We start from the raw sequence: 26,694 nt of genomic DNA, 5'->3' as shown, positions 1-26,694 counted from the left end.
CTATGGTACGGTGGGTCATAATATTGCATGTTATATTTGATCATTTAAAAACAAAATCCACTAAATCATGGAGAGATGTTTTACTCTCACTGAACCATCCATGTCCAGGGATCATGAGCTAAAACATCACCTTCTCCTAAGAGGTAAAACTAGGAGAGCTAGCTAGCTCCAAAAATTATTTAAAAACCGATCGACCAGGTCGTCCACTTTCCAAATCCGGCCAGCCGATGTCTATGAAGTGATCTCTTAGCCTTAGCTAGTTAGGGTAGAGACCCTTTGAAGTTTGAATGAATAATATTGGTGGATCCAGATTCCAGACCTTATGCATACCGATGTTTCAGGGGTAAGCCCCTGAGAGTCACAGCTTCACACTCAACCATACAAAATTATGAAAAAAAAAAAATCTCCTATTTAAATTTTAGGTGGTGATTGAAAATTTTAGGATCTAACATTCCATCTTGTGGGACATTTGTCACTGAACGAACCATCAGGTGGAACCAGTCTTGATGACAGGGAATTAAAAAACTGTTAATTAGAGACGTTTTCTGTTTACAGTTCTATTATATCATTGGGCTAAACAAAGTATAAATACAAGGGGCCCATTTTGGATTGGATTAGTCATTACTCATTAGCGTGGTGAAACGGTCGTCAACCCACCCATCTGGGTCATTGTTTCTTCTTAGACCTGTGATCTGATCGAATACAGGTATGTATGTCATCAGTTGCTATTTACTCATCTGGACTACTTCAAAGGTACAATTGAATTAATCCATCATTATTTTCTTGGAAAAACGTAATTATATAATTAAGACCTGCATGAACAGCCACCATTAATTAATCTTCTCGTCTCCATTCAAGACCGGATAAAGTTATCTCCTTTTTATCTTTAATAATCTGCAGAGAGAGAGACAGACAGACAGAGAGAGAGAGGGTGGGATAATATAATTAGACAATGGCGGATGAAATAGAAATCACAAAGTTGGAAGAAGGTTCATATAGTCCTTCAGTCGGCGGCCACAAGATCCCTGAATTTTGCGCATCAGGGACTGTCGTAAGCCTCATACAAAAGGTATTTACATTATATTAATAAGATGATGATACAATTTTTGAAAAGCAAAGAAAACTAGCTAGAAAAGGTTACGTACGTATATCAATCTGTATAGTAGTTGTACTGTGCCTGCATGCATAGCTTTCTTTTTCTCTCTAAAATGTAAAATCTAATTAGTTTTTGAATCATGCATGCAATTAATTAAGCCGATCGATCGACTGAGTTATCGTGCATCATCTTTGTCTCATCTTTAGGTGATAGCAGAAGTTATTGGGACTTATTTTCTTATATTCGCCGGCTGCGGGGCTGTGGCCATCAATAAGATATATGGGTCTATCTCATTTCCAGGGATGTGTGTGGCATGGGGTTTGATAGTTATGGTGATGATTTACGCCGTCGGCCATATCTCCGGCGGCCATTTCAACCCAGCAGTCACCATCACTTTCGCCATCTTTCGAGGCTTCCCTTGGGCACAGGTCCTCACTTTCTTTCATTCTCTTAATTTCCCTTTTCCTTCTTATTGGCTGCTTCAGGACTGATTTGGACAAACAAAATACAAGACAATATCTGCAAACAGCAACCCATTTTAAAGGCTTAGCAGTTGAGACTTCTTCAGGCATGTTAGAGCTTCTAAAACTTCTTAGAGCTAAGAGGTTTCCTTTGGGGGTGTTTGTTGCAATTTAATCTCTTCAGTCTTCACAGATTATATGAACCATTTATTAATCAAGACAATCGGATTTGATCCAATTAAGGGTGTCAATGAACCAGTTTTGGATTGGATCCCGCCCAGTCCAAATTCAATTTGGACGGATTGAACAGGCCAACAAGATATATTGGATTGGACCAATATCTAGTCCAAACTCAATCTGGTCCAAAATATTTATTATATTGGATTAGACCTGGTCCGTCCGTAACAAATTTATATTTGATTGGATTGGATTAACCCAATATCTAGTCCATTGATATAAGATAAGAATATATGTGTCAATGGACTGGGTTTGGGTTGAAACCAATCTAAATCAAAATGAATTTGAATAGATTGGATGGTCTAGACATTGAATTGGACCGGTCCAAATTGGTTCAGAACATTTATTGGCTTGGATTAGACCTGGTCCATTTATAATGGACTCACATTGGACTGGACCAGATTGGACCAAATCTAATCCAATTGACACCCCTAGATCCAATCACACATGATTATACTTAACATCTATAATTACTTAAGATAATAACAACTTAGAACTTCATTTTTGATAATATAACCTTTGAAAGTAAAATCATCATCCAAGCCTTATCCCAATTATATATGTGAGTGCGCTACATAAATCCTGTTTATCGGTTCTGTTTTTATATGTTGATAAAACAAATGTTTTTAATTAAAAATGAATATTTTATATAATACCTATGAAATTTACCTTTTAAACACTAAAAAAAAAAGACATTTATATATAATTGGTCTGGGTCTTAATTGATTTGACTAAGGTTTTTAAAATCGAACCGGATAATGAACCAATCAGGGATCCATTTCCCGGGTCGAATGGTTTGACCAAGGTTTTTAAAATCGAATCAGACAATGAACCAGTCAGCAGTCTGTTTCCCGGGTCGAATGGTCTGATTGTTCAAACCGAACAGATGGCCCATTTTAACAAAAAAAATTAAAAAACCACCAAAACCGTTGGACGGTTTAACAGCCCAAATCAGCGGTTCACTGACCCAATCAACTGTTTTGGGCGAAATAACAGTTCTAGATAAAATGAAACCAATCACCTGACCGGTTCCCAGTTTTTCCGGTCCGATTTTCAAAATCATGGGTTCGACAATAAGAAAAATTATTAATAAGGACGGACAACAAAACAAACCCCAGAGCAAGAACCAACAACGAACCCGACCATTGACATATCTAAAACGGGATGTCTACTCCGTGTATCATTCTATATGAACAATTAAACAATCTAATTATACGTGCAGGTGCCCATTTACGTTATGGCTCAGGTAGTAGGATCAACATTTGGAAGTGCCACATTGTATCTGCTATTTCCCGTAAAACCTAAGGATTATTTCGGAACTCTTCCTGTAGGATCTGACATCCAATCTCTGGTCCTTGAGATTATCATTAGCTACCTCTTGATGTTTGTCATCTCAGGTGTTGCGACTGATGACAGAGCGGTCAGTACAGTAGCTCTAAAGCTTTAGTAGTTAACAGAATCATTTATTCATCTTTTTATCATTTTCAGTTGGGTTAGAGTTTATTGGCAAGAACAAATTAATTTTGGATTCATGCATGCTTAATTAGAAACATAAGTTTCAGTATCACGAAAAAATCTGTTTGGATCTAACTTCTTGGAAAGGAATTAAAGTTTAGTCACAGCAAATTTAGTTTCTCTTAAATTAAGCTTAATTTTTAATAAGAGACCCTCTAAGCTTTTTTTCGATCTTCTATGTATACTTTTTTTTTTTTCTTATGAATTTTTTTTTTGCAGATTGGGGAACTTGCAGGGATAGCAATCGGAATGACAATACTATTAAATGTCCTTATTGCTGGGTAATTCAATTCATTAATTCTCATTCTCTAAGCACTTTAATTAGTAGCTAAAAACTCAAATATACATATATATATATATATATATAGCACTCAGATCTATACTTCATTAACATAAATCTACTGTAAAAGAAAACAAGAATGTCCATTTAATTTGCAGGCCGGTATCTGGAGCATCAATGAACCCTGCTAGGAGTCTTGGACCTGCCATTGTTATGCACCAATATAAGTCTATCTGGATTTACATAGTGGGGCCAATTGTTGGCACTATTGCTGGAGCTTTTTCCTATAATTTAATAAGGTTCACAGACAAACCTCTGCACGAGCTAACCAGAACTGGATCATTGCTCAGGAGTATGAGAAAGTAATAGCTATTACTATTAGGTAGGTTTAATATATCGATTGCGCTTAAGGCACAGTTTGAAAGGAGTACAGATGTAAATGTATAAAGTGCAAAACCTTATATTTTATATTATTTTTTATGTATTTATAGTGTCCATATTTGCATTTGTACTCTTTCTAAATTGAGCCTAATACTCTATTTTACACACAATCCTTCAATTATTCATTTCCTTTTTAATTTTAACATTTTCTTTATTTGGGTTTGCAGTGGTTATTGTTCATGCTCTTGCTTCCAATCACGGATGAATGCATCGTATCTCAAGCCACCTTGATCAGCTCCATGGGAGATGGATGCATTATTTTCCATGTATTAGTTAGTCCAATTTATTTGTGCATTCAGACGAATATCCTACTCTGGGCCCGACCAATCAGGAACTTGGGTTGGGTTTCCATGAAATAACCTAAACAATGTAGCTTGGTTTAGGTATGAGGCCTTGGCCAACTTGACCCAATCCAAACTCGACATGTCTTCATATTTGTATGTTCAACAATTTTAAAATTGAAGGCAAAAATTTTGTAATTGTGTGATATAGCAATATAACTTTGTTCAGAAGTGTAAATTGGACTGGATTTGGTCCAACCTGATCCAGTCCAATGTGAGTCCACTTACAAATGTACAGGACCCAATACAAACCAAATCCAATCTAATCCATTAAAATGCAAATGGACTAGATTGGATCCAATCTAAACCGAATGAAATATCAAAAATTATATATAAAAAACAGAACATATAAAAATTACAAAAATATATTAAAATGAAGAAATCTGAAAATTACAAAAAAAATACCCTTTTGGCATTGAAAAGCGCTTTTCTAAAAGTGCTTTCATAAAAGTTCTTTTGTGGAAGTACTTTCATAAAAGTGCTTTCTAGAAGTGCTTTCGTAAAAGTACTTATATAAAAATACTTCCATAGAAGTGTTTTTATAAAAGTACCTTCGTATAAGTGCTTTTGTAAAAGTACTTAAGTACTTTCGTAGAAGTGCTGCTGTAAAAATACTTTTGTAAAAGTGCTTTTATAAAAGTACTTTCATAAAAGTGTTTCTGTAAAAGTACTTTCATAAAAGTGCTTTTATAAAAGTACTTATGTAAAAGTTCTTTTGTAAAAGTGCTATTATTGAAGTGCTTTCGTAAAAGTGCTAGTACAAAACTTCTGTAACAGTGCTTTCATAAAAGTATTTTTGAAAAATGCTTTCGTATAAGTACTTTTCATAAAATTATTTTTATAGAAGTGCTTACGTAAAAGTACTTTCATAAAAGTGATTTTATGCCGGCTTCAATTTTGATCGGTTTCAAATTGGACAAGAGTTTGGCCTCATAATCAGATTATTGAAAATTTGGTTTAGGTCCAATTCAGACCAATAAAAAATATGGACCAATTTATTTTGGATTAACCCAATCCAATAATTATATGAACCATCCAAATCTGATTTAATAAGGTTTGAATCAGATTGAATCCAACCCAAAACCGGTCCATTGACACCCTTAACTTTGTTTTCGCATACATAATAATCCTCAAATCAGTGAACTTGATCCTCTCTAAGATATAAGAACATTTGATAAAATGAAGTGAGGAGTCCAGTAGGATTGGGGCTCAACCATTCAACAACAATGGTACGATTAGGGTTGACCTCGACCCAACCTAACCCAGTCAGATTTGCACTGTTAGCTCATAGGGCCACAAACGTTGATGGGCAGGGCTGGGCTTTGGGCAAACCCAGGTCCAACTTTAAATTTCAAGCCTAGGGCTGAAGCCAACCCAACCTAAATTTGAACACTCTAAAGCATGGTTTTTAAAAACGAACTGGTGACCGAACCAGTCAGGGGTCCGGTTACCAGTTTGAGCGGTCTGGCCGTTTGGCCCAAATGGCCGGCTGGTTTTGACGAAAAATAAAAAAATTAAAATTTTGAAAAACGGTCAAAACCGTTCAAACGGTTTGAATAATTAACTGATCGGTTTAACGGTCTGCTGACCAAAATCAATGATTTTAGAGGAAAAAGCGGTTTTGGAGGAAAACAAAACCAGTCAAATCCCAGTTTTTCCGGTCTGACCGTCTGGTCCGATCCGATTTTGAAAACATTGCTCTCAACCCATGGACCAGCCTTGAGCTGGGCAGGTTTGTCAACTTGTATAATAATAATTTGTGTCGTAAAAATAAATTAAATTTGATTTAAGTGGTTGAACAGATGAAGTTTAAGGTTTAAATGCTTTCAAATGAGTTTGTTGACATTATATTTATATTATAAATCATATTTTTAACATGCAAACTCAATGAAACCAAATTAAGATAAACTAACTCAGGGATACGTTAGGCCGGGCTTGGTCTAAGTCCAAGTTTTAAAACCTGGACCCACCCAAAGTCCAAAAATTTAAACGCAAGCTAGGAAAAGGTTGGGCTGTGTTGATCCAAATCCACTTAGGCCCGCACAAATGCAACTCTGACAGTTCAGTTGTTTATAGGATAGAGGCATGTTTTTGAAAACGAATCAGTGACCAAACCGGTCAGGGGTCTGGTTACTAGTTCAAATGGTCTGAATATTCGGCCCGAATGGCCGACCTGTTTTAACAAAAAAATTTTAAAAATTAAAAAAAAATTAAAAATTTGAAAAACAATCAAAACCATTTGAACGATTAACTGGTAAGTTTAGCGGTTTACTGACCAAAATCAACAGTTTTGGAGAAAAAAGCAGTTTTGGAGGAAAATGGAACCAGTCAAGTGATCAATTCCTGGTCTTTCCAGTCCGATCCAGTTTTGAAAACAATGAATAGAGGTGATGAAGGTATGGTTTCATTTTCTATAATGAATGTTGCCTACGGATTCATTAGGACGGTTGTTCAAGGAGATTTTATGCCTTTTCACCTCTTAGAAATCAAAACTGAGAAGGGTTTTTTTTTTTTCAAATAGATATAGAAGCACGTTTTTCTTTCTTTTTTAATTATATATGGCTTTTGAGTAAAAAAGCTGAAGCCATCTTTTTCTTCATTTGGCTTTTTCTTTTTTTTTCATGCATCTAATTCATTTTACTTCAAAAATGAAAATATATAGTGAGATTGGTCCTACTTTAGCTTTCATATTCCATTGTTTCCTAATTTAGAGTCAGTTATATATGGTCAAATACAAACCACTCTAGTTCTCACCACAATCTCACACGTACATCTTATTCCTCTCCTTTACCACACATGTGCTTATTTATATTTAAATTAAATCATTAGAAATACTAGGTGACCCATGTAATGCACGGGCTGCTTTTTATAAGTGTATTTTAAAGGATAAATGAAATAATAGTGATTTATCAAAGTTTTTATATATTTCTAGTTTTTTATATGTAAAATAGTAGAAAAATATATTTTTTCCTTTTTAGTTATTGAGTTTCAAACGTATTCCTTTTTATATAGTCAGAAAATATGCTTAACATGAGATCAATAACCAAAGCCTCATGTTAAGTGCTTTTTATTGTTGAACTAGAAGAATCCATGAAACAAATTTATATTAAATTAATAAAAGAATAGAGAAAAACCTAATAACCAATAGAAAGGATAAAGGGTTCCTTTAGACTTTTATATATATAAGAGGAAAATTGTTCATCCCATGTATTGGTGGGCAAATTTGGGTTTTGGCATTAGTTTGGGTCAAAATTATGGTTAATATTTAGGTGGACCCATAACCTAGCCCAATCCATCTAATTAATACTCCTACTTTATTATATAGAACCAACAAGGATTAAAAGAAATCTAAGCGGAAAAGAGGGATTTGATGAGAAGTGGAGATGTTACAAACATCAACTATTAAGGTGTGTGTGGGTGTGTGGGTGTGTGGGTGAGAGGGGGGAGGGTATTATTAGAGAGTGAATATGCACATGTGTGAGAAATAAATATGCATATGTGTGTTCACCCCATGAGGGTTTTAATTTTGTCCTATTATATTTTTACTGATTTCATTTAGAAATAAATATGCACATGTGCGACAAAGGAGAGTAGGAGAAGGCACATGTGAGCTTTGTGGTGAGAGGACTCCACCTCCCCTCTTTCCTCTTTTGTAGTCAAAATTTAAACCCTCATTTCTTAAATCTCTCTCTCTCTCTCTCTCTCTCTCCTTAATAGTCAATGTTTGTAACATCTCCCCTCCCCATTAAGGCTCAATTTGGGAAAAGTGCAAATGTAGGGTTTAGAAGTACCATTTACAAGGTTTTGTTGCATTGAACATATTTGTATTTGCAATCCTCTCAAACCGTGCCTAAATCCCTCTTTTCCTCTTAAATATCTATTAATCCCTTTTGTCTCCCTCTAAAGTAAGGGTGTAAATTTGATGGGTTGGGTTAGGTTAAAGGCCAACCTAAATATGAACCTTAACTTGGACCAAAATTAATGTCAAAAACCCCAAATTTATCCACTAGTACACGGGGTCAACCAATCTTCTTCTTATATAAAAGATTAAAGAAATTATTGCTTATTTGCATGGGTTATCAAGTTTTTTTTTCTGTTTTTGTTAATTTAATTTAATGTAGATTTGTTTTATGGATCATTTTGGTTCAATAATAAAATGTAGTAAGAAAACACTTAAAGTGAACCTTTAATTTGGTTATTTTCGTTTATTTTAGTCAGTTTAATTTTGAAATTATTATTTTTTAACTTGATTATTAATTTCATGCTAAAGCTCATTTTATAAATACGTTGTTCTGAAATTGGAGGAGACAAGTGATTTATCACAAGGTAAAGGGATGGGCAATAAGAGCCAAAGGCAGGGCAAAAAGGAAATGGATTAAACTTGTGAGAAATTATTTTAAAGGACGGCAAATTGACAATAAAAATGCTATTGAAAAGGATGAAATCGCAAAAACACACTTGACAAACTTGAATGATGATGATCATGATATTGATGTGTACCAAATGAAGTATGACCATTGAAATATCAAACATTAATTAGAGGTCTATTCAACGCAAATAAACACTGCTTCATGTCCTAAATCAAATGAAAACTCAACTTAAATGCTTCAAGACTTTTTGCTTGAATGATGGATCTTAACCACGATATGGCACCGGAACTAACCCATTCCACTATATCAATACTTACTTTATAAGATGAGAGTTGACCTATCCCACTGTACAATATTAAACAAACAAAGCATGCCTAATATTATTTTTGGGGGGGTCCAAATCAGGTAACTAATTTGAGGGATTTCCACTGCTTCAAAATTTACAAAAATGCTCAACCCGATAAGCACAAGTTGCATTCTCTGATCAATGACTAAGTTTATTCGGGCTATACAACAACCAACTACACTTTAAGTATCACGATGTAACCTGACCCAAAACACAACAGTGATCACCAATTAATTATGAGTCTAATTAATTACAAGTATGTTCAAGATAAACACAAAATCCATATATTTGATCGATCACCAATTAATCTTAATGCAAAATGGGTGGTGCATGCATTTGGAGTCTATTCTTTTTTTTTTTGAAAGGGGGAAAGTTAGCCAATGGGATTTTTTTCTTATTGACCAAAATATCCAAGCTTTTTTTTTCAGATTTATCTAGGATCTATGGAAAATTTATTTTCCTTGGGTATGGGTAAATGATACTCGTCTTCTAGGTTCATGATTAACTTTCCCACTTAGGGTGAAAGTTGTCAACATTTGAATGGAACAAAATTATCCTTTTTAATAATGATTTTTTATCACTAAAATGGACATTGTCTTATTTACTTGGAAAATAAAAGAACATCGGTAAATGAATGCACTTACTTGGATAAATAACTTCCCAAAAAGCAACAGAACTTTAGTGGAATATAAAATTACATTTTGTGAAATGTGAACCAATGAAAATTAAGTAAATTAATTAAAAGCTTAATTATGGGTCATAATGATTCATAATTAATGCACTATAATTGGAATCAACACTCTTACAAAAATGTTGGTTACTACCCACTTGAGGGCTTTTTGGTAAATACATCAATGAATAGGGCTGCAAATGGATGAATTGAATTTGGTTAAAGGTATATCTGATTTGATTTGATAAGAAATTTCACTTGTCTTGATACAATAAGAATCCGTGGCACTTTTAAGATTATAATTTGAATTCGAATTGATTATCTTATCAAATATCTAATTCTATTTGGCTAGTAGTAAAAGAAAACTTTTTTTTTTTGCTATAAAGTAAAAAAAGCTTGATGATATAATAATATAATAATATGTAATATTTCACAATTAATGGATCAGATCAGAACTTATCAGTTCGAATTGGGGGCATATCTGACTTCAACCCAATAACTTAATCGATCCAGATCAAATTTGATTTGTTAAGATGAAAAAGTATATATATATATATATATATCTGAGAAGAGGACAGTAACAGTTTGGTAAATAGAAATGGCTACAGTGTTGTGTTGTACATTATATAAAGAATCAACCCACTTTTAAATGGATCCCACGAAGAGATCAGCTGGGCCAAATAATGAAGCAGCTTTTCCTGAATGGTGGAATGAAGTTCTGTCACTACTCTTAAAAGGAGCAAAACAAAATGTATGAATCAGATGGCAGAGTGTCTATCCCATCATGCAAGCTGTTTAGTCTGAGTAGTCTCTTGAGGTTGGATCCACATCCACATAAGAAGGGGTCCAAAGAGCCCGGATGTTCTGATTACCTTGGATCAATTGCCGGATTTCCAATAAGAATGTACCTTGGAGCATGTAAGTACAAACTGTCCTATAAATTCAGAACATGGTTCATGATCACATGCTCCAAGATGCATTCCTATTGGGAATCCAACAATTAATACACCCGGCTAACAGGTAACCTGACGCCCATCCACAAGTTGTTAACTTGAGATTTACTCTCTCTCTCTCTCAAAATAACATGGACCCCCAAGGCAGGACTGTGAACAATAATTAATAATTCCTACTCTGCATTGATGCATGTTAGGTTAGGTAAGGAAGGGTCCCCCCTTCCACACCCTTCAATAATCCATCACTATTTTTAAGATAGATGACGATGAACCTTCATTCTAGGCTCAGATGAGGGAGCTAGGGAACCATGGCATCAGTTGGACCAATTGATGAGTTTCAAAGCTGTAAGAGAGTTGACTGGATCTTGGATTCTAGTATGTTTGATCGCATGACAAGCGTCTCAGGGAGACCTTTTATCTGTTAAATCTTCTATTTCCTTTACATCATTCTTTAAAGTTTAAACAATTAATACAATTTTGAGACGTTAATTCCCTCAAAAACCAGCACAACAAAAGAAGCAAAAATGGGTTCAGTGGCTACTCTGGTCTGCTCCACTACTCCATCCATTCAAGTTCAAAGTTCAAAGTTCGAAGTTCAACCTTCAAACCATGAGATTTAGTTGTAGTCCCCCCTAAAATTCAGGGCGAAGAAAGCAACACGTTAGCCTCTCTGCCTGAGCTGGGCCCCCAACAATGATATTGCTACCACGTGAAGGATTTGAGGGTCCTCTTCTTCACCTTTTTCTTAAATGGCTCCAAATATCAAATATATGTAGAGTCGGCATCACTCCAGTCTTCCTTTGTCTTCCAAGTCTTTATCGAGGGTTATATCCTCAATTAAATCAATCATGAGCTCTTTCTTTCTTTTTAATCCTGTTATTGGCTATATGTGGACTCCCTATACTCCACATCCATTAATTAGAACACTGGGCACCATCAAAGAAAATGTAGAAAATCCCATTCTATTAAAACTAAATCAAAGATTTTACAGACATTTGGAAAAATTCTTTGCCCGTATCCGTATGAGAAGGGATCATTGGCCATCGCTTGGTTTAATGATAAAAATACCGAAGCCCGGGTTCACTGCAGGTTTAATTGAGAGAGTAGAGAAACCACGTTGTGTACAAAATAATAATAAATACTACTACCACTAATAATAAAGACTCCGAATATTAGGGACCATCATAACTCATAACCCATATTGATTATTGAATGAACCAACAAAATCAAAGTGTTTTTTTTTTTTCTTTTATTATATTTGCAGGAACCTCTACCCATTAAAATTTTTTAAAATACGATATATCTGATGCGTGACATATCAAAATGGATTTCCAAAGGGGTCAGCACATGGCATTGGCATAGGTGAAGTATTTGGTGTATCTCCAACTCTGCTGGTCCGTCTCTATCAGTCCATATCATCAATTGATGGCATATTCATGAGTAGGGGTGCAAATCATGCCGGCCGGTTTAAGGCCAATCCATCCTAAGTCCTAACCCAACCCAAGGTTTTAAACCCCCAGTCCAATCTAATCAACCCTAATCCTAACCCCACCTAAAATCCCTCGACCTTAACCCAAGGCAACCCGGCCTTTCTTTCATCCTCTTAAATTTTCATAAATCTCTCACATTAACTTTCATGATCGTATAATAATGACCATATATTGACTAAGAAACCTCGTAACCATATATTAACCATTTTTATTGGTATTTTTTAGTTGTTTTTTATGACACCAATGGAAAAAATGGAATGTCTCAAATGATTAAAGTATATTATATATGAATTATGGTAGATCTCTTATTAAAATATAAGATCATGGAATTAGTAATTAATAAAACATACAACTGTGGAATAAAAATCAATGAGACAATTAAGAAGATCAAGGCAATAACTTGATACATCATAATTAGGCACAACAACATAAAAGAAATTTAAAAGAACACAAAGTAAACAAAATACACTAATGCCCATAAATAAATTAAGGGGGTGTTGGACAATATGATTGATTTTGTTTTTTGACAACAACAAAAATTGTCACATTAATTAACTGACACATTAAGTTTCAAGTGACAGTTGTTTTTGTTTTTAAAATCAAAACCAATTTTGTTCAACACCCTCTAAAAATTCAACTCCCATATATCCATAGCTATATGGATTATGGTAGTATTCAGGTCGATCGGGTCTAATTGCTTGAGAGGTATACCCTAATCCAATCCGAAATGAAGTTGGATCAGCAAAAAATAACCCTAATCCTAATTTGATTGTAAGCCTGATCTATCCAACCTGACTTCTTAGGTTTTGTATTGGATAACCCGGCTTGGATTGCAGCCCTATTCATGGGTATCATTGGATACTGAGTTTGTCCAACATTCATGAGCATTACTATGCATTTGTTTTTCAACTCTCTTTGTGACACCACTGCTTTGAACCTTAGGCTGTATTTGGTTTAAAAGAAAAAAAAAGGGGGGGGGGGGGGAATGAAGAAAAACCTATACAAGGCAAGGTGATGTTGCACGATCTGGGCACTTCTAACTAGCTGTGACTTGGTTTTTAGCTGGAACGGATGGCACCTAAGAGGAAGGAGAAGGTGAAGGGTTCCAGGGGGTTTTCCCGGTGGGAACACTCCGATGGCTAAGTTAGAACTGGAGAAATCTCAAGGAAAGAATAGAGAATAAGAGTGTTGAAAGTGCTTAAGCTTTAATACCTCTACTTCGTGAGAGTTGGAGTTCTTTTATGTCGGAGCTCGATCATGCCTGGCATAACCGCCACTGCCCTAGCCGTTACTACCAGGGCAGGTGTGGCAGGTGCAGGTTGCTGCTACAGATTACTATCGCCAGGTATGGACTTGACTGACATGCCATGCTTTTCAGAGACGACAAATAGAGTGCCGCCTGGCAAGGGATCAGAGCCGTGCCACTAGGTCCAATAGGTACGGATGTCAGGCAAGCCTCTCCACAGCTTGCCAAGCTATTGTACGTCAGACTACCTAGGGCAGGTTTGTCTCGATACCAAGGTGCCAAGGTGCCTGCGTTGGAGGTGGTACTGCCCCGAGGTGCTTCTCCCTCAGGACACTTAGCCGAAAACCGAGGTGCTCCCTTCTTAAGAAGAGAGAGCTCAAAGCCCCTTAGGAATAGCTCGGGACCTCCCACACTTGGTGGGAGTCAAGGTTGACCAGGTGTTAGTCATTGGCGAGTCGCTTAACCTGCCGAGTGGCTAGTGTTGGACTCGGCGTGTCTCTCCCGTCGAGTCACGGTTTTGCTATCAGGCTGAGCTGTTCTTTGAGCTAGGTCACGCACACGTGTCCCCGTGCTACGATGTCGGGCCAAATCACCCTCCATCAGTAAGGAATGAAAAGGTCGTGTTTTGATTGCATCCTTAATGTCTTCTAACTGGGCAACAACTTCTTTAAATGATCATTTTTAATTGTCTTCTTCAAGAAATTAAAATTACAAACACTAGGGGAACATATATAAATGTCTAAAATTTCTCCTTCCATAAAACTTTCAAGGCAGACTAAGGGGGTATTGGACAACATATATATTGTTTTCATTGATGTTAGTTGTTTATGTTTTCAAAAACAAAACCATGCAACCATCTGATTGAACATCCCCAAGCATAGAGAATTTGTAAAAGGAAGATTTCTTTATTGGAGCTCCTAAAATCAAACCAAATTATGGCATAGACAATCTGTGAAAGGAAGGTTTCTTTACATGCATTGCTTACTTGAAGTTAGTTGTATAGATATCATTTACAATGGGTCCAGACATCATTTCCACAAAGCTTTCAAGCCAGACTAAGTGTAGATTCAATTTCATTCACACCCCCTCGCATGAGAAGGGCTTCTATTTTAAATATTTTTTTTTTACATTCAAAACAAAAATTAAGGGTGCATTTGGTTTACAGTCCAAATTAGAATCAAAATCAGAATTGGAATGATATATTCCCCCACCTGTTTGGTTCCAACAGGAATTGGAATTGGAATAGGTTGGACTGGGATTTCTCATTCTTAAGAGAGGGGGAAGGAATGGGCATTCCCTCAAATGGGGGAATAAAATTCCACCAGGATTGGGAATCGAATTCCGATTCTGTCCAACCAAGCAGTTAATTCCAGACCCCCTATTCTCATAAACCAAATGGGCCCTAAGTGTGCTGACGTAAGTCTCATGTTAAATCTCTTTGGCTCTATTTATTTGTAGTGCACTTTCATTTGCACTAGTAAAAATGCATTAAGGCTCAGTTTGGTAGGAGTACAAATACAAATATGTTGTGTGCAAAACCTTAAATATTATATTATTTTCTATGCATTTGTACCACACATATTTGTATTTATACTCTTTCAAAACTGAGCCTAAGGCTGTGTTTGGTTGTAATACAAATTTATTTGCACTGATGCAAAATCATAGCAGTGCAAATTATGATTTATTTTTATTTCAAAATTTACCTTATTTTGTTTGATTGCAATACAAAATCAATTAAATCAAGACTTGAAGCAAAATAAAGTAACACCCAAAATAAAATTAAAACAGAATTTGTATTATTTTCATTTGCACTCTCATGCATTTGTACTAATGCAAATAAAGTTGTACTGCAACCAAACACAACCTTAAGTACAAATAAAAAGAATGCAAATTCTGATTCACTTTTACCTTGGGTTTTACCTTCAAAATTTATTTTACCTTTTATCTAAAAATCAAGCAAAGAGGCAAAAGCCCAAATAAAAGGAAATATAAATTTACATTCAAATTATTTGCACTCTCATACTTTTACATAATTACCTGCATACTAATCGTAATAAAATTTGAGCCTTAAAAACAACATCTGCCTCTTCTCTTTTCGGAACTTTTTAACATTACAAAGTTCCCTAGTTCCAATCATCAACCACTAAAAGCGACAACTAAGATTTGTGAAATCATAGCTGCATTTAAAAGATCAAACAATTAAAAAGCCTTCTTTTTAATATGTAACCAAAACTATTATTTTAATATTCAGATATTAAACAAATAATTATCGGGTTCTGACCATACATTCATATGCAAGTTCTATCAAACAAATAGGAGCTTGATATTCCAGTGGATTTACTTTTCCAGCTGCACTTGTAAGCCTTCCTGATAGGCCCAAGTAATGATGATTCACGGGCCTGGTAATGATAATAAACAACTTTTTACGATGAAAACAAAGGTTAAGCCCATGCACTATTGGCCCAAGTAACCAAAACAGATTGTTGTTTGTTTTTAACAAAAGCTACTTGAAAGCTATGGCTTTTGGAAAAGCTACTTAAACCCAAAATAGTTGGAATTATCACTCCCTCGATCAAGGCAAGGAGTTGTTGCCACATTCCTATCCACGGAATATTAAGGTGGCATTCAATAGTGTGTAAATATTGTAAACGGAATCATTTTGGTCTTATCTATGGTAAGATATAGTGTTCTGCTATGTGTGGACAATCCCCGTCCACAAAATAGTGTGAACAGGAACGGGCCACACCTCAATTTATCGCCCATAGTATTTTCTCGTTGATGGGCCACATTATGGTGTTGACATTTTGTAGGAAGGTTTCAATGTAACACATGGTCCAATTACTCTCACATTATTTAATCTTTTAATAATTTTTAAATTTTAAATTTTTAATATTTTATTAATAAAATAATAAATTTTAATGTTAATTCTAGTACAAGTCCGACGTTTCTCCTTCTCTACTCTTTTTTCATTATTTAAATCTTAATTTTTAATATTTTTAACAATAAAATAATATTTTTTAATTATTTAAAAAATATAATTATTGCCTATATATTAATTTATTAATGCCACTTTCAATTTATTTATCATATAAAATATAAAAATTAAATATTTATGATTGATTGTGTAGATCTCCCATAAAATGTATACGAGATACATAGAATTAAAAAATTTTGGTATAAACCGATTCAATCCATACAATGTATTCACAGTTCAAAACAGTTATAGATTGTGATAAGATGACTGTCACAAGGTATAGTATAAACTAATTCATATCCACTAATTTCTCATCCACACTACATAATCCCTATTAAATCCATGCATTGAAAATATATTGGGTGTGGCAAAAGTTACCGTGTGACTCATGGCTCTGGTTGGGCACGTTGTCCTCTCGCTCATCACTGAGACAACTACTCTACAAGAGACGATGAGACGACAGAGAAGCGTAACGGGAGCTCCAAAGTCAGAGCCTCAGTGCAGCAAAAAGCCAAGTAAGCTAAAGATGAGAGAGAATATGGTTGCCACGTGGGCTCAAACTATTGATCCTAAGTTGTCGATTGTCTGAAACGGTTACCGTTATAAATACCGGCTCAGGTTCCTTATCCGCATCTTCGATCAACATCAATCCATTTCAGCCGTACGATAGTTAGAAACATTAACGGCGATCTGACGATCATTGACGGAGGGGAAGCGAGCCGTTCTTCCCCAGATCAGGACAAGAGGAGGAGACAAGCAGGGAGCGGATCTGTTAAGCATCTTGGTAGTTTAGAAGTCTCGTCCCACATGATAGAAAAATCCATTATTTACAAAGAAAATAAAAAATAAAAGAAATGAAAAACTCTGGCGGTATGGCTTCTTAGTTCAGTCCAACTAGCAGACTTAAATTCCATTGTTGATTGATCCCATACGTTTTTCTCGAGTGCTCAGAAGCTCCTGAAGTTCTTTTATTCATACAGATCAAACGGAGCTCCTGCGATTGAGCTCTTTGTCGTCGGATATATTGAACTACAGAGGTTTTCGTTTTGTTGTTGCTGCAATTCGCCACTAGAATTATGGCTTGAAAGTTTTTAACTTTTTCGTTTCTGTCGATATTTACTTCCTATGCGAGAGGAATGTTCTTGATTCAAGACATTTGAAGGTATATTTCTAGGGAAATTATTTTATGCTGTAGTGAATTTTGTGTTTTTTTTTTTTGTGGTATTTTGACTGATCTGCAGTATTCTGTACTTGAGTGATACTTGTCAGATGAAGAGATGCGTGATTTAAGTTATTTTTTGAACTAAATAAGCTTCCCAATTCCTCTACTGAATCTTTTACCGTTCAATTTAGATTCATGGTCTTGTTTCATTTTCTATTGCTCTTGGAAATGGGAGAAGTATTGTTCATGCAATGGAAGATCTGTTATATCAAAGACCTGAAGTCTTTATTAAATAATTTGTTTAGTTAAAACACTTCGACTAATAGGGTTGCTTATATCCTTAATTGCTGATTTTATGCATTGATAATAATTTTTTGAGGATGTAATGGTAAAACTGGTTTCTGAGGTAGAACGTAGAAATATAATTTTCTGTCTTGAATGTACAGGTATTTCAGGGATGTGAGAATTGATTTGGTTTCTCATGGCTGGAGAAGTCGGAGAATCCATTAGCTTTAAGGTAATGGTTTTGAGCTCATAAAGTAGAGGTCCAATAAGCATTTAGCTAACATTCTTATTAAATTGGTCGATTTATTATTTATAGTCTAGATGCTGACGAACATATCATTTATCAGTAGAAAGAACTACCTTGTGGTACGATCTTGTTGAAACCATACAAATTTGATCTGATATAATCTTCACTGAGAGGTTTCATGATTACACTCAAGTTTTTATAGGTTGAAATTGGTTTATGAATTAGTGTTACACAACTATGTCTCTTCTTGTATTTTCTCTGTACAAAATTTGCTTAAAAGACCAAATATGTATAGCCACAACTCACATGCAATCTGAAGTTATATTACTTTTCTTTCAAAACTGGCAGGCAGAATCTTTACATTCTGGTTCCATATCATTTGGAAGATTTGAAGGTGAATCCTTAGCATGGGAAAGGAGATCCTCCTTCTCACATAATAGATACCTTGAAGAAGTCGAGAAATGCTCAAAAGCTGGTTCTGTCACTCAGAAGAAAGCCTATTTTGAAGCACATTTTAAGAAGAAGGGTCTTCTGCTGCAGACTTCATCTGTATCCCAAAATGGAATGGAACATCAAACTAATGAAAATGATATCCTGGACCACATGAGTTACATGGAAGAATTAGAGCAGGGTAATGAAAGAAGCCATTTTGCTAATTATGATGAAATCCCACATAATTCAGATCAGCATGGAAAATATGATATTATGGGTTGTGAAATGGAGGTTGAGGACTTTTTACCTAAATTTGACATGGAACCCCCTCTCACTAATTCCCATGCAGTGTTGGATGATGATGACCAACTCATAGAACTTGATATAACACAGCAAAATCAATCTCTTAGTAATGCTGATGAACTGTTGGATGGTGATCAACAACAACATGCTGGAACACACCAAAGTGAATATGAGGTCACCGTACTACCTTTGGTTAAGGATGAACCAGAAATGGAAGTAAAACATAATATTGCTGATGAAACAGAAAATATGGATGGAAAAAACACCAAACTATGCACAAGTAGTTGCATGGCAAGGAAAGCTGATACTTCCAGAGTGAAGAAACCACGAAGAACTTCTCCGAAGGTGAGAGTTTTCCAATGTAATGGTTCATAAATGGATTTCTGTTGATGTGCATGTCTTTCTTGTATGCTCACTTAGTTTGCTGTGTAGAAATTTTGCTATAGTATTATAATCTCTATTATAGACTATTATGTCTGTCTTTTGGCTTACTCTTCTTGATATCTTGATCGTAGGTAAAGGCAGTAACAGAAACAAAATCTGCCAGACCCAAACCAAAGACTCAGATTCCAAGAAAGATTTCAAATGAATTATACAAAGATCCTGCAAAGAACCCAAGGAGAATTGAAAGAGAGGCCCCAGTGAAGACTAAAACAGAGAAACGGTCCCCTCAAAAAGTTTCACCAGCTATTGGTTCTCAAACCAGAATTACAAAGCGAGAGGTAAGCATCTTAAAGTATGGCATTCCTTAACTTCTTTTGTTTATAGTATGTTCTGCAGCAATATATTTAATCACAGAGAAAGTCAAAGTTTTATGTAACCATCCCAAGCTTTCAACATTATTGAAAAGTGACTATTCATGTTTCATACTTCAAATAAGTTTAGTAAAATGTGAGTACATGGCTACATGCATCTATGTAACTATTGTATACCAAAGCAATGATAAGATAAATCAAGATAGGGTCTGTTACCGTTTGGTTCACAGTAGGAATCGGAATAGGAACTGGAATCGAAATCCTTCAGAATCGGAATCGAAATGGTCTATTCCCATAGTCTGTTTGGTTCAGACAGGAATGGGAATGGGAATTGGAATCAGCAAGAATGGGATTTCATTCCCCAGGGAGGGGCAGGGAATGGCCATTACAGCCGGAATGGGAATGGGATTCTGATTCCACCCAACCAAATGGTTGGAATCGGAATAGCCCATTCCGGTTCCAATTCCAGACCCCTATTCCCGTGAACCAAACGGGCCCATACTGTCTTATTTGGAGTGTACACACTTTCCAGTTCTGGTTGATAAGTTTTTTGAATAATAACAATTACCAAAAGGTCCAAAACTTGAAGTTTGATTATTTTAGCAATTTTTTGTTATTGTTATAGATTGGTGTCCCCTCACAGTATCCTGGAAATTTGAAGGTGAAATCCAGTGAAGAAAATAAAAGGTATGAAGTCCTTTTCTCGATTGTCATACTATATCTGATATTCCTCAGTTAACTCTTAGGAAATTTTATCTTGTTTTTGTTACAGTGAGAAAGATACAAGGATGAAGAAAGCAGGCAGTAAACCTCAACCTTATGCATCAGAGAAGGATGAATCCAAAGCACATCAGACTGCAAACAGGTTTGTGAATAGCATAATTGGGTTAAATATAATTACTTTTTTGGGTCCTGAAAAACAATCATTGCCTTTTAATTTTGGATTTCTGGTCATGGTTTGGTTAATGTAGATCCAAGAGAACAGTAAATTCACCTAAGACATATGTAAAGTCTAGTCCTGCAGTCTTCAACTTCAAGTGTGATGAAAGAGCAGAAAAGAGGAAAGAGGCAAGCAGTTTTGTTCATTTCAAATTTGTTTTATCTATAATGGATTGAACCTGAAAGAGTTACTCGTCCATTACTGTCCCTTATCTGAATCAGTTTTATATGAAGTTGGAGGAAAAAATGCATGCTAAAGAGGTTGAAATGAACCAGATCCAAGCAAGAACACAGGTGTGTAGAATGATCTCTTTTTAAATTTACATATTCGAACACAGTTAGAGCTAAGTTTTTTGACAAGGTTCAGTTTCTAATCTGGCTAACATAATGATGGTCATATTTATTTTGCACGCAAGTTTATTTCAATTATTATATATGTAAAAAAGAAAAGTCCTTTTTTATGATATTTGGATATTTGATTATGTTTGTATTCATGTCAATGATACAAATTCATAAAATAAAAAATAATACAGCATTTATCTCGTAATTTATATTATTAATTACATCCCCTGTATATAATTTTTCATTCATATCTCAGGTTGTTTTGTAAATAACATGAGAAAAATCATTTTCATAAGACATCTTATGTTATCTATATAAAGTAGACGATTATGTGGGCACCCTGCCATCTCTATTTCATAAGATTTTTATGTATTTTGTCTTAGTGGTGTGTTCAGCCTTTCCTTTATTATATGACAGAGCCCATTGTATTAGTTACTGTATTTGTAGGAAGAGACAGAAGCTGAGATAAAACAATTTCGAAGAAGCCTCAACTTCAAGGCAATGCCCATGCCCTCTTTCTATCATGAAACACCTCCACTGAGTTCCAATGCCAAAAAGGTACATAGACTACTTTTATGTCCTGAAGCATGCAATTCCTTTCTCATGAACAGAGATAAAGAAAATTCAAAGTGGTAAGAACAGTTATTTTCTCAATAAGTTGGACATGTTGCACCCCAACAGGGCAATCAAAATTGACCATGTCACCCATTTAAGGAATCATACCATCAATTTAAAATAGTGCAACAGCCCACTTTTCCATTGTTGTCATTCTTCTTGCTTATTCTACTTTCTTAGATATGGCTAGTAATGTTAACAGAAATACCAGTAAGGCTAGAGTTTTCTGACCTTGTGCTCTACTTGTCTTGGAAGTTACAACTCTAGCGGCAGATCAGGTTGATTTGTCAAGGTCTGTCATGCCTTGGTCAAACCTGAGCCAGACAATGTATGCTACATATGTTATAATATGATTCCTTTTCCCATAACAATGTAGCAACTTTGTCTCGGTGATGGAATAGTTGAGTGTGAATATATATACCCAAAAAAAATTGTCCCTTTACACTATTAACAATTGCTTTTTGCTTATATGATATTGTAACCGTTAAATCAAGCTTTGTTGTTCTTGCAAACTAAACCCCATTTGACCAAAACAAGACTTGCGTTGGGCCACATTTAGCGAAGAGACTCTCCTTGTTCTTGAACTGTGAGTCTTAGGTTAATTCATGGGTTTGGCTCAGGTTGCAGTTCCAAAAAAATGTCCCTTTACACCATTAACAATTGCATTTTGCTTATATGATATTGTAACCATTAAACATGTTTTATTGTTCTTGCAAACTAAACCCCATTTGACCAAAACAAGACCTGCGTTGGGTCACTTTTAGCAAAGAGACTCTCCTTGTTCTTGCACTCTGAGTCTTAGGTTAATTCATGGGTTTGGCTCAGGTTGCAGTTCTAACATTCCATTTTTCTTTTTCTTTTTTTTTTACTTTATTTTTGGTAATGTAGTTCTGGCTAAGGTACTGGAAATGAAGTTTATGTCCTATTAAAGACCTGATTTTTGTCTCGATGGAATCGTTTGTTCCTGTATGGAATTTTCCTGAAGAAAGAAAGTCTGACTAGACTAGAATTGTCTGAGCTTTCAGTATAAAAACTCAACTGGAGGACGAGGAGCGGGTTCCTCTCAAATCTCAATGAGAAGAATGAAGCATGCTGATTCTTCCACTGACTCAAAACAACTTCTACTTCCATGCAAGGCCCCAATCCTCAATTTAGGGAATTAGAGAACCATTTCTATTTAATTTCATGGTGTGCATTGGTAGTTCATGTGTTTTCATAATTCATTTATTAGCATTTAGAGTGTAATCTATTTGACCAGTTAAATGGACAAAATCATGCATGTATCTCACATTTGTCGCTCTAGCATTTAAGTATTTGATTCTATCTTACTTCTGAGCTGTAATACCCGGATACCTCTACAAGGGTGCCATATCACATTGGATGTTTCAATTTCATATTCGTATCTGATTCCATATCCCAGTGGCATCTAAGTACATAGCTTCTTAGAGTTGTTACTCCACATACAGAGGTTTCTCTAATTATTTTGCACATCTAAAGTGCATAATTACTGGTAAAAGGAAAAAATGGAGAAGCTTTCTCATATGTGGGAGCATTATTAATCTCCTTTTCAGGGTGTGTCAAATGATGTAAAATCAACTAAACAGCGAGGTGAATCTACAAGTCCAGCGAGGAGGGCTGCATTCAGATCACAAGCATCTTCTGAGGCAGGAAACCAGAACCTTTCTGCTAGTGAATCTGCAAACATAACTGTTAATCAACAAGTCTCAGAGGACATTAACTGTGCTATAACAGTACCCACTGAAACTGATGGTGGCTCTCCAAATTTATCAACCAATAGAAGCCATGCTCCACAAACTGGAAAGAGAATTGAGGCAGCAGGGAAGAAAGAGAAGGAGAAGAGTAAGCATCCCAATATACAGAAACAACTAGGATCAGAGACTAGTAAGGTGAAGAAAGAGAGAGTTGAGAGGAAGAGGGTAGATGGAAAAGTAGGGCAAAGTAGCAATGAGGTAGCAAGCAAAGAAACAAAAGGAGTTGACATGGGTATAGACATTGGCGGGTCAGGACTGAACAATCTAGCAGTTGGTGTTGCCTCCTAATTGCATCCCCAACTGTCACCATCTTACTTGCATTTATGTTTTACTTCATTCTTACATGTATCCAGTATGTAACATACATGTAGTTGTAGTTGGAATAGAAAAAACAATGGTGGCTGTTTCAGGGAATTCTTGAAATGGGAATCTCCCTTGCCACTTCTTTGGCTCCCTGAACTTCTCCATTGTCCACAGAATCACAGATAATTATTTGGTTATTATAACTATAGAATAAGATACCAGGGCAATGCGAGTCTATACTGAGTATGATGTAGCATTCACTGCTTTATGGGCCACCATAAAACAGGTAATTCGGTCTTGGTCCCTCCGGTGGCATTTTACATGAATGTTGTTTTTCTCGTTTCTACAAAATGCCACATCAGCAAAAGGAACAATAACATGTTTTTGATTTGAAAGTACGTTTTCTCACAACAAAAAGAATCTATAGTTTGATTTTGAAAATAGCCTTGTTCAATAGTTTGTGAAATGAACAAAAATATGTTTTTTGACTTTTTGCAAAAAAAAAAGAAAGAAAGAAATGTTTTCACTTCCATAAAAACTGATGTTATACTTACTATTTGGTATATATCAATGAGTATAAAAGAAAAATAAAGGTAAGAAAAGTGTACTAGTATCCATTTAATTAGAATCCTTATCTGTACTATGTGTTAATAAAGCACCGTATCAATATGATTTTACTGATGGATTTGGTCTTTGCCAGTATAAACTCATGTGTAATATTTACGGCCTAAATGTTAATAATAACGACAAATGACCATCAGTAAAGAAGCAGAAAAAGCTTATTCAAAGATCTTTAATGACATATTGATGCAACTTATAGCAACAGAAATTGGGTTCATAATTTTTTTACCGACAACAATCCATCGGTAAAAGTGTTTGTATTTTTTACAATAGTGTTAGAGGAAAATTTGAACCTTAGTGGAACCTCGAGAGACCATATTAGACTCCAGATTCTGTTGGGGCTTTGGTTAGTAGTACACAAGTCATCCTCTAGGTTTTGTGGCTTCCAGGCGAACTGATAACCAGATTTGACGCTATAGTTACCATCTTTGCTATAGGCGGAGATGGTTTGTCCTCCATAGGTTGTTGACAGAAAGAAATGGTTGTGATTGTAGCAATTTTCCCCCATAATGAAGACTGAAGAGAGTTCCAAGCCAGAGAGGTCCCATTGCAAAGTATGCTGCTTTATAAGATTCGAGACTAGAATAGAAATGCAAATCAGCGGATAGCTTGGCAGGTGAGAATCCAAAGGTCTTCCCATATATTGAAAGACCTCTTTGAACCATCCAAAGGTCTTCAAGCCCAAGATGGCTTATGCCTAGTTTGGGCATGAAGGATTGAACTATTTGAGAAGTATATATTCTTAATTAAGACGAACAAAGGGTTATGTACTAACATTAAAAAATAAAATATTATTTCAATATTTCAATAGCTAAATATCTTAAATAATAAAATACAAAAACTAGCTAAATAGTTAAATAAAAAGTATTTAAATATTTCAATAACTAAGCATCTTAAATTCAAATAATGAGTATTTTCAAAATATTTTATATATTATTTAAATATTTAAATAAATAAATATTTTAGATAATGAAATATTTAACATAACTATAATTTAATTAGTTAAAATAACAAAATAATGCAATCAAATAAAAAACCATAACATAATGTTCAAATTAATAATAATTTAATATTTTTACAAAATTAATAATGAAATTATATAATAATTCTATAAACTTTAAAATATTTATTAAAACACAAAAAAAAATTTATAATAGATTAAATAATATTCATATTATTATTAGTTTTATATTTTTACAAAATTTCATCACGAATTATGTACTAACAATATAAATTATGATTTTGCAGATTATTCGAATCAAATGTTATTCAAATAATAGAAATTTAACATTAAAAATATAAAATATTATTTCATTATTGCAATAACTAAATACATTAAACAATAAAATACTATGAATAGCTAAATAATTACATAGAAAAATATTCAATTATTTAAATATTTCAAAAACTATATATCTTAAATTCAAATAGTGAGTATTTTTAACTATTTTATATATTATTTAAATATCTAAATAACAAAATATTTAACACAACTATATTTTAAATAACTAAAATAACAAAACTATGCAATAAAATAAAATAAAAAATATTAACATAAAAAAATCATAACATAATATTAAAATTAATAATTATTTAATAATTTTACGAAATTAATAATGAAACTATGTAACAATAGTATAAACTTTAAAATATTTATAAAGAACGCAAAAAATAATTATAATATATTTAATAATATTCATATTATTAATATTTTTATATTTTTACAAAATTCGTCATGAAATTATGTACTAACAATATAAATTATGATTTTCCAGATTATTCAAATTAAATATTAATCAAATAATAGAAATTTAACATTAAAAAATAAAATATTATTTCAATATTTCAATAACTAAATATCTTAAATAATAAAATACTAAAAGTAACTAAATAATTACACAAAAATGTTTAATTATTTAAATATTTCAATAAATAAATATATTAAATACAAATGATGAGTATTTTAATATTATTTAAATATTTAAATAACTAAGTATTTTAAATAACGATATTTAACATGACTATATTTTAAATAGTTAAAATAACGAAATTATGCAATAAAATAAAATAAAATCATTACATAATATTCAAATTAATAATAATTTAATATTTTTACAAAATTCATAATGAAATTATGTAATAATAGTATTAACTTTAAAATATTTATGAAAAAACAAAAAATAATTATAATAGATTTAATAATATTCTTATTATTAAGAGTTTTATATTTTTACAAAATTCATCAAGAAATTATGTACTAAAAATATAAATTTTGATTTTTCAGATTATTCAAATTAAATGTTTATTCAAATAATAAATTTAACATTAAAAAATAAAATACTATTTAAATATTTCAATAACCAAATATCTTAAGTTCAAATAATGAGTCTTTTTAAATATTTTATATACTATTTAAATATTTAAATAACTAAATATTTTAAATAACAAAACTATGCAATAAATTAAAATTTTTAAAATAATAAATCCTAACATAATAT

At 33.9% G+C, this 26,694-nt stretch overlaps 2 protein-coding genes across 6 annotated transcripts; both read left to right on the top strand.

Annotated features, from left to right (window-relative positions):
* The first annotated feature begins 570 nt into the window (after positions 1 to 570).
* Positions 571 to 4,509, top strand: LOC148863822 (putative aquaporin NIP-type). 2 transcript variants are annotated; one of them, XM_088978313.1, is made up of 7 exons: positions 571 to 753; positions 901 to 1,069; positions 1,303 to 1,524; positions 3,017 to 3,214; positions 3,529 to 3,590; positions 3,748 to 3,971; positions 4,198 to 4,509. In XM_088978313.1, the coding sequence occupies exons 2-6, from the start codon at positions 953 to 955 to the stop codon at positions 3,953 to 3,955; spliced, it is 807 nt and encodes a 268-aa protein (XP_088834439.1). In that variant the 5' UTR covers positions 571 to 753; positions 901 to 952; the 3' UTR covers positions 3,956 to 3,971; positions 4,198 to 4,509. The 2 variants fall into 2 exon arrangements, with proteins under 2 accessions (XP_088834439.1, XP_088834440.1); XM_088978314.1 differs by having other exon boundaries at positions 583 to 706.
* A 12,554-nt stretch (positions 4,510 to 17,063) lies between these two features.
* Positions 17,064 to 23,812, top strand: LOC148863821 (protein WVD2-like 7). Of its 4 annotated transcripts, XM_088978311.1 has the most exons (11): positions 17,192 to 17,582; positions 18,029 to 18,099; positions 18,463 to 18,745; positions 18,896 to 19,194; positions 19,365 to 19,571; positions 20,230 to 20,291; positions 20,377 to 20,469; positions 20,576 to 20,672; positions 20,766 to 20,837; positions 21,333 to 21,443; positions 23,072 to 23,812. In XM_088978311.1, the coding sequence occupies exons 2-11, from the start codon at positions 18,064 to 18,066 to the stop codon at positions 23,558 to 23,560; spliced, it is 1,749 nt and encodes a 582-aa protein (XP_088834437.1). In that variant the 5' UTR covers positions 17,192 to 17,582; positions 18,029 to 18,063; the 3' UTR covers positions 23,561 to 23,812. The 4 variants fall into 4 exon arrangements, with proteins under 4 accessions (XP_088834435.1, XP_088834438.1, XP_088834436.1 ...); XM_088978309.1 differs by having other exon boundaries at positions 17,064 to 17,582; positions 18,463 to 19,194; XM_088978312.1 differs by lacking the exon at positions 23,072 to 23,812 and adding an exon at positions 22,526 to 22,828 and having other exon boundaries at positions 17,064 to 17,582; positions 18,463 to 19,194.
* Positions 23,813 to 26,694: the final 2,882 nt, after the last annotated feature.

Source organism: Nelumbo lutea, chromosome 3 (assembly GCF_056320005.1).
Source record: "Nelumbo lutea isolate HS-2025 chromosome 3, American lotus-T2T, whole genome shotgun sequence".
NCBI lineage: Eukaryota > Viridiplantae > Streptophyta > Magnoliopsida > Proteales > Nelumbonaceae > Nelumbo > Nelumbo lutea.
This window is presented reverse-complemented; position numbering and strand designations above follow the sequence as displayed.

Coding starts and splice junctions, on each gene's coding strand:
- LOC148863822 (XM_088978313.1), top strand. CDS start 953: ATGGCGGATGAAATAGAAATCACAAAGTTGGAAGAAGGTTCATATAGT. Junction 1,525..3,016: donor GAGGCTTCCCTTGGGCACAG/GTCCTCACTTTC, acceptor TTATACGTGCAG/GTGCCCATTTACGTTATGGC. Junction 3,215..3,528: donor TTGCGACTGATGACAGAGCG/GTCAGTACAGTA, acceptor TTTTTTTTGCAG/ATTGGGGAACTTGCAGGGAT.
- LOC148863821 (XM_088978309.1), top strand. CDS start 18,064: ATGGCTGGAGAAGTCGGAGAATCCATTAGCTTTAAG. Junction 20,673..20,765: donor GAGCAGAAAAGAGGAAAGAG/GCAAGCAGTTTT, acceptor TATCTGAATCAG/TTTTATATGAAGTTGGAGGA. Junction 20,838..21,332: donor AGATCCAAGCAAGAACACAG/GTGTGTAGAATG, acceptor CTGTATTTGTAG/GAAGAGACAGAAGCTGAGAT.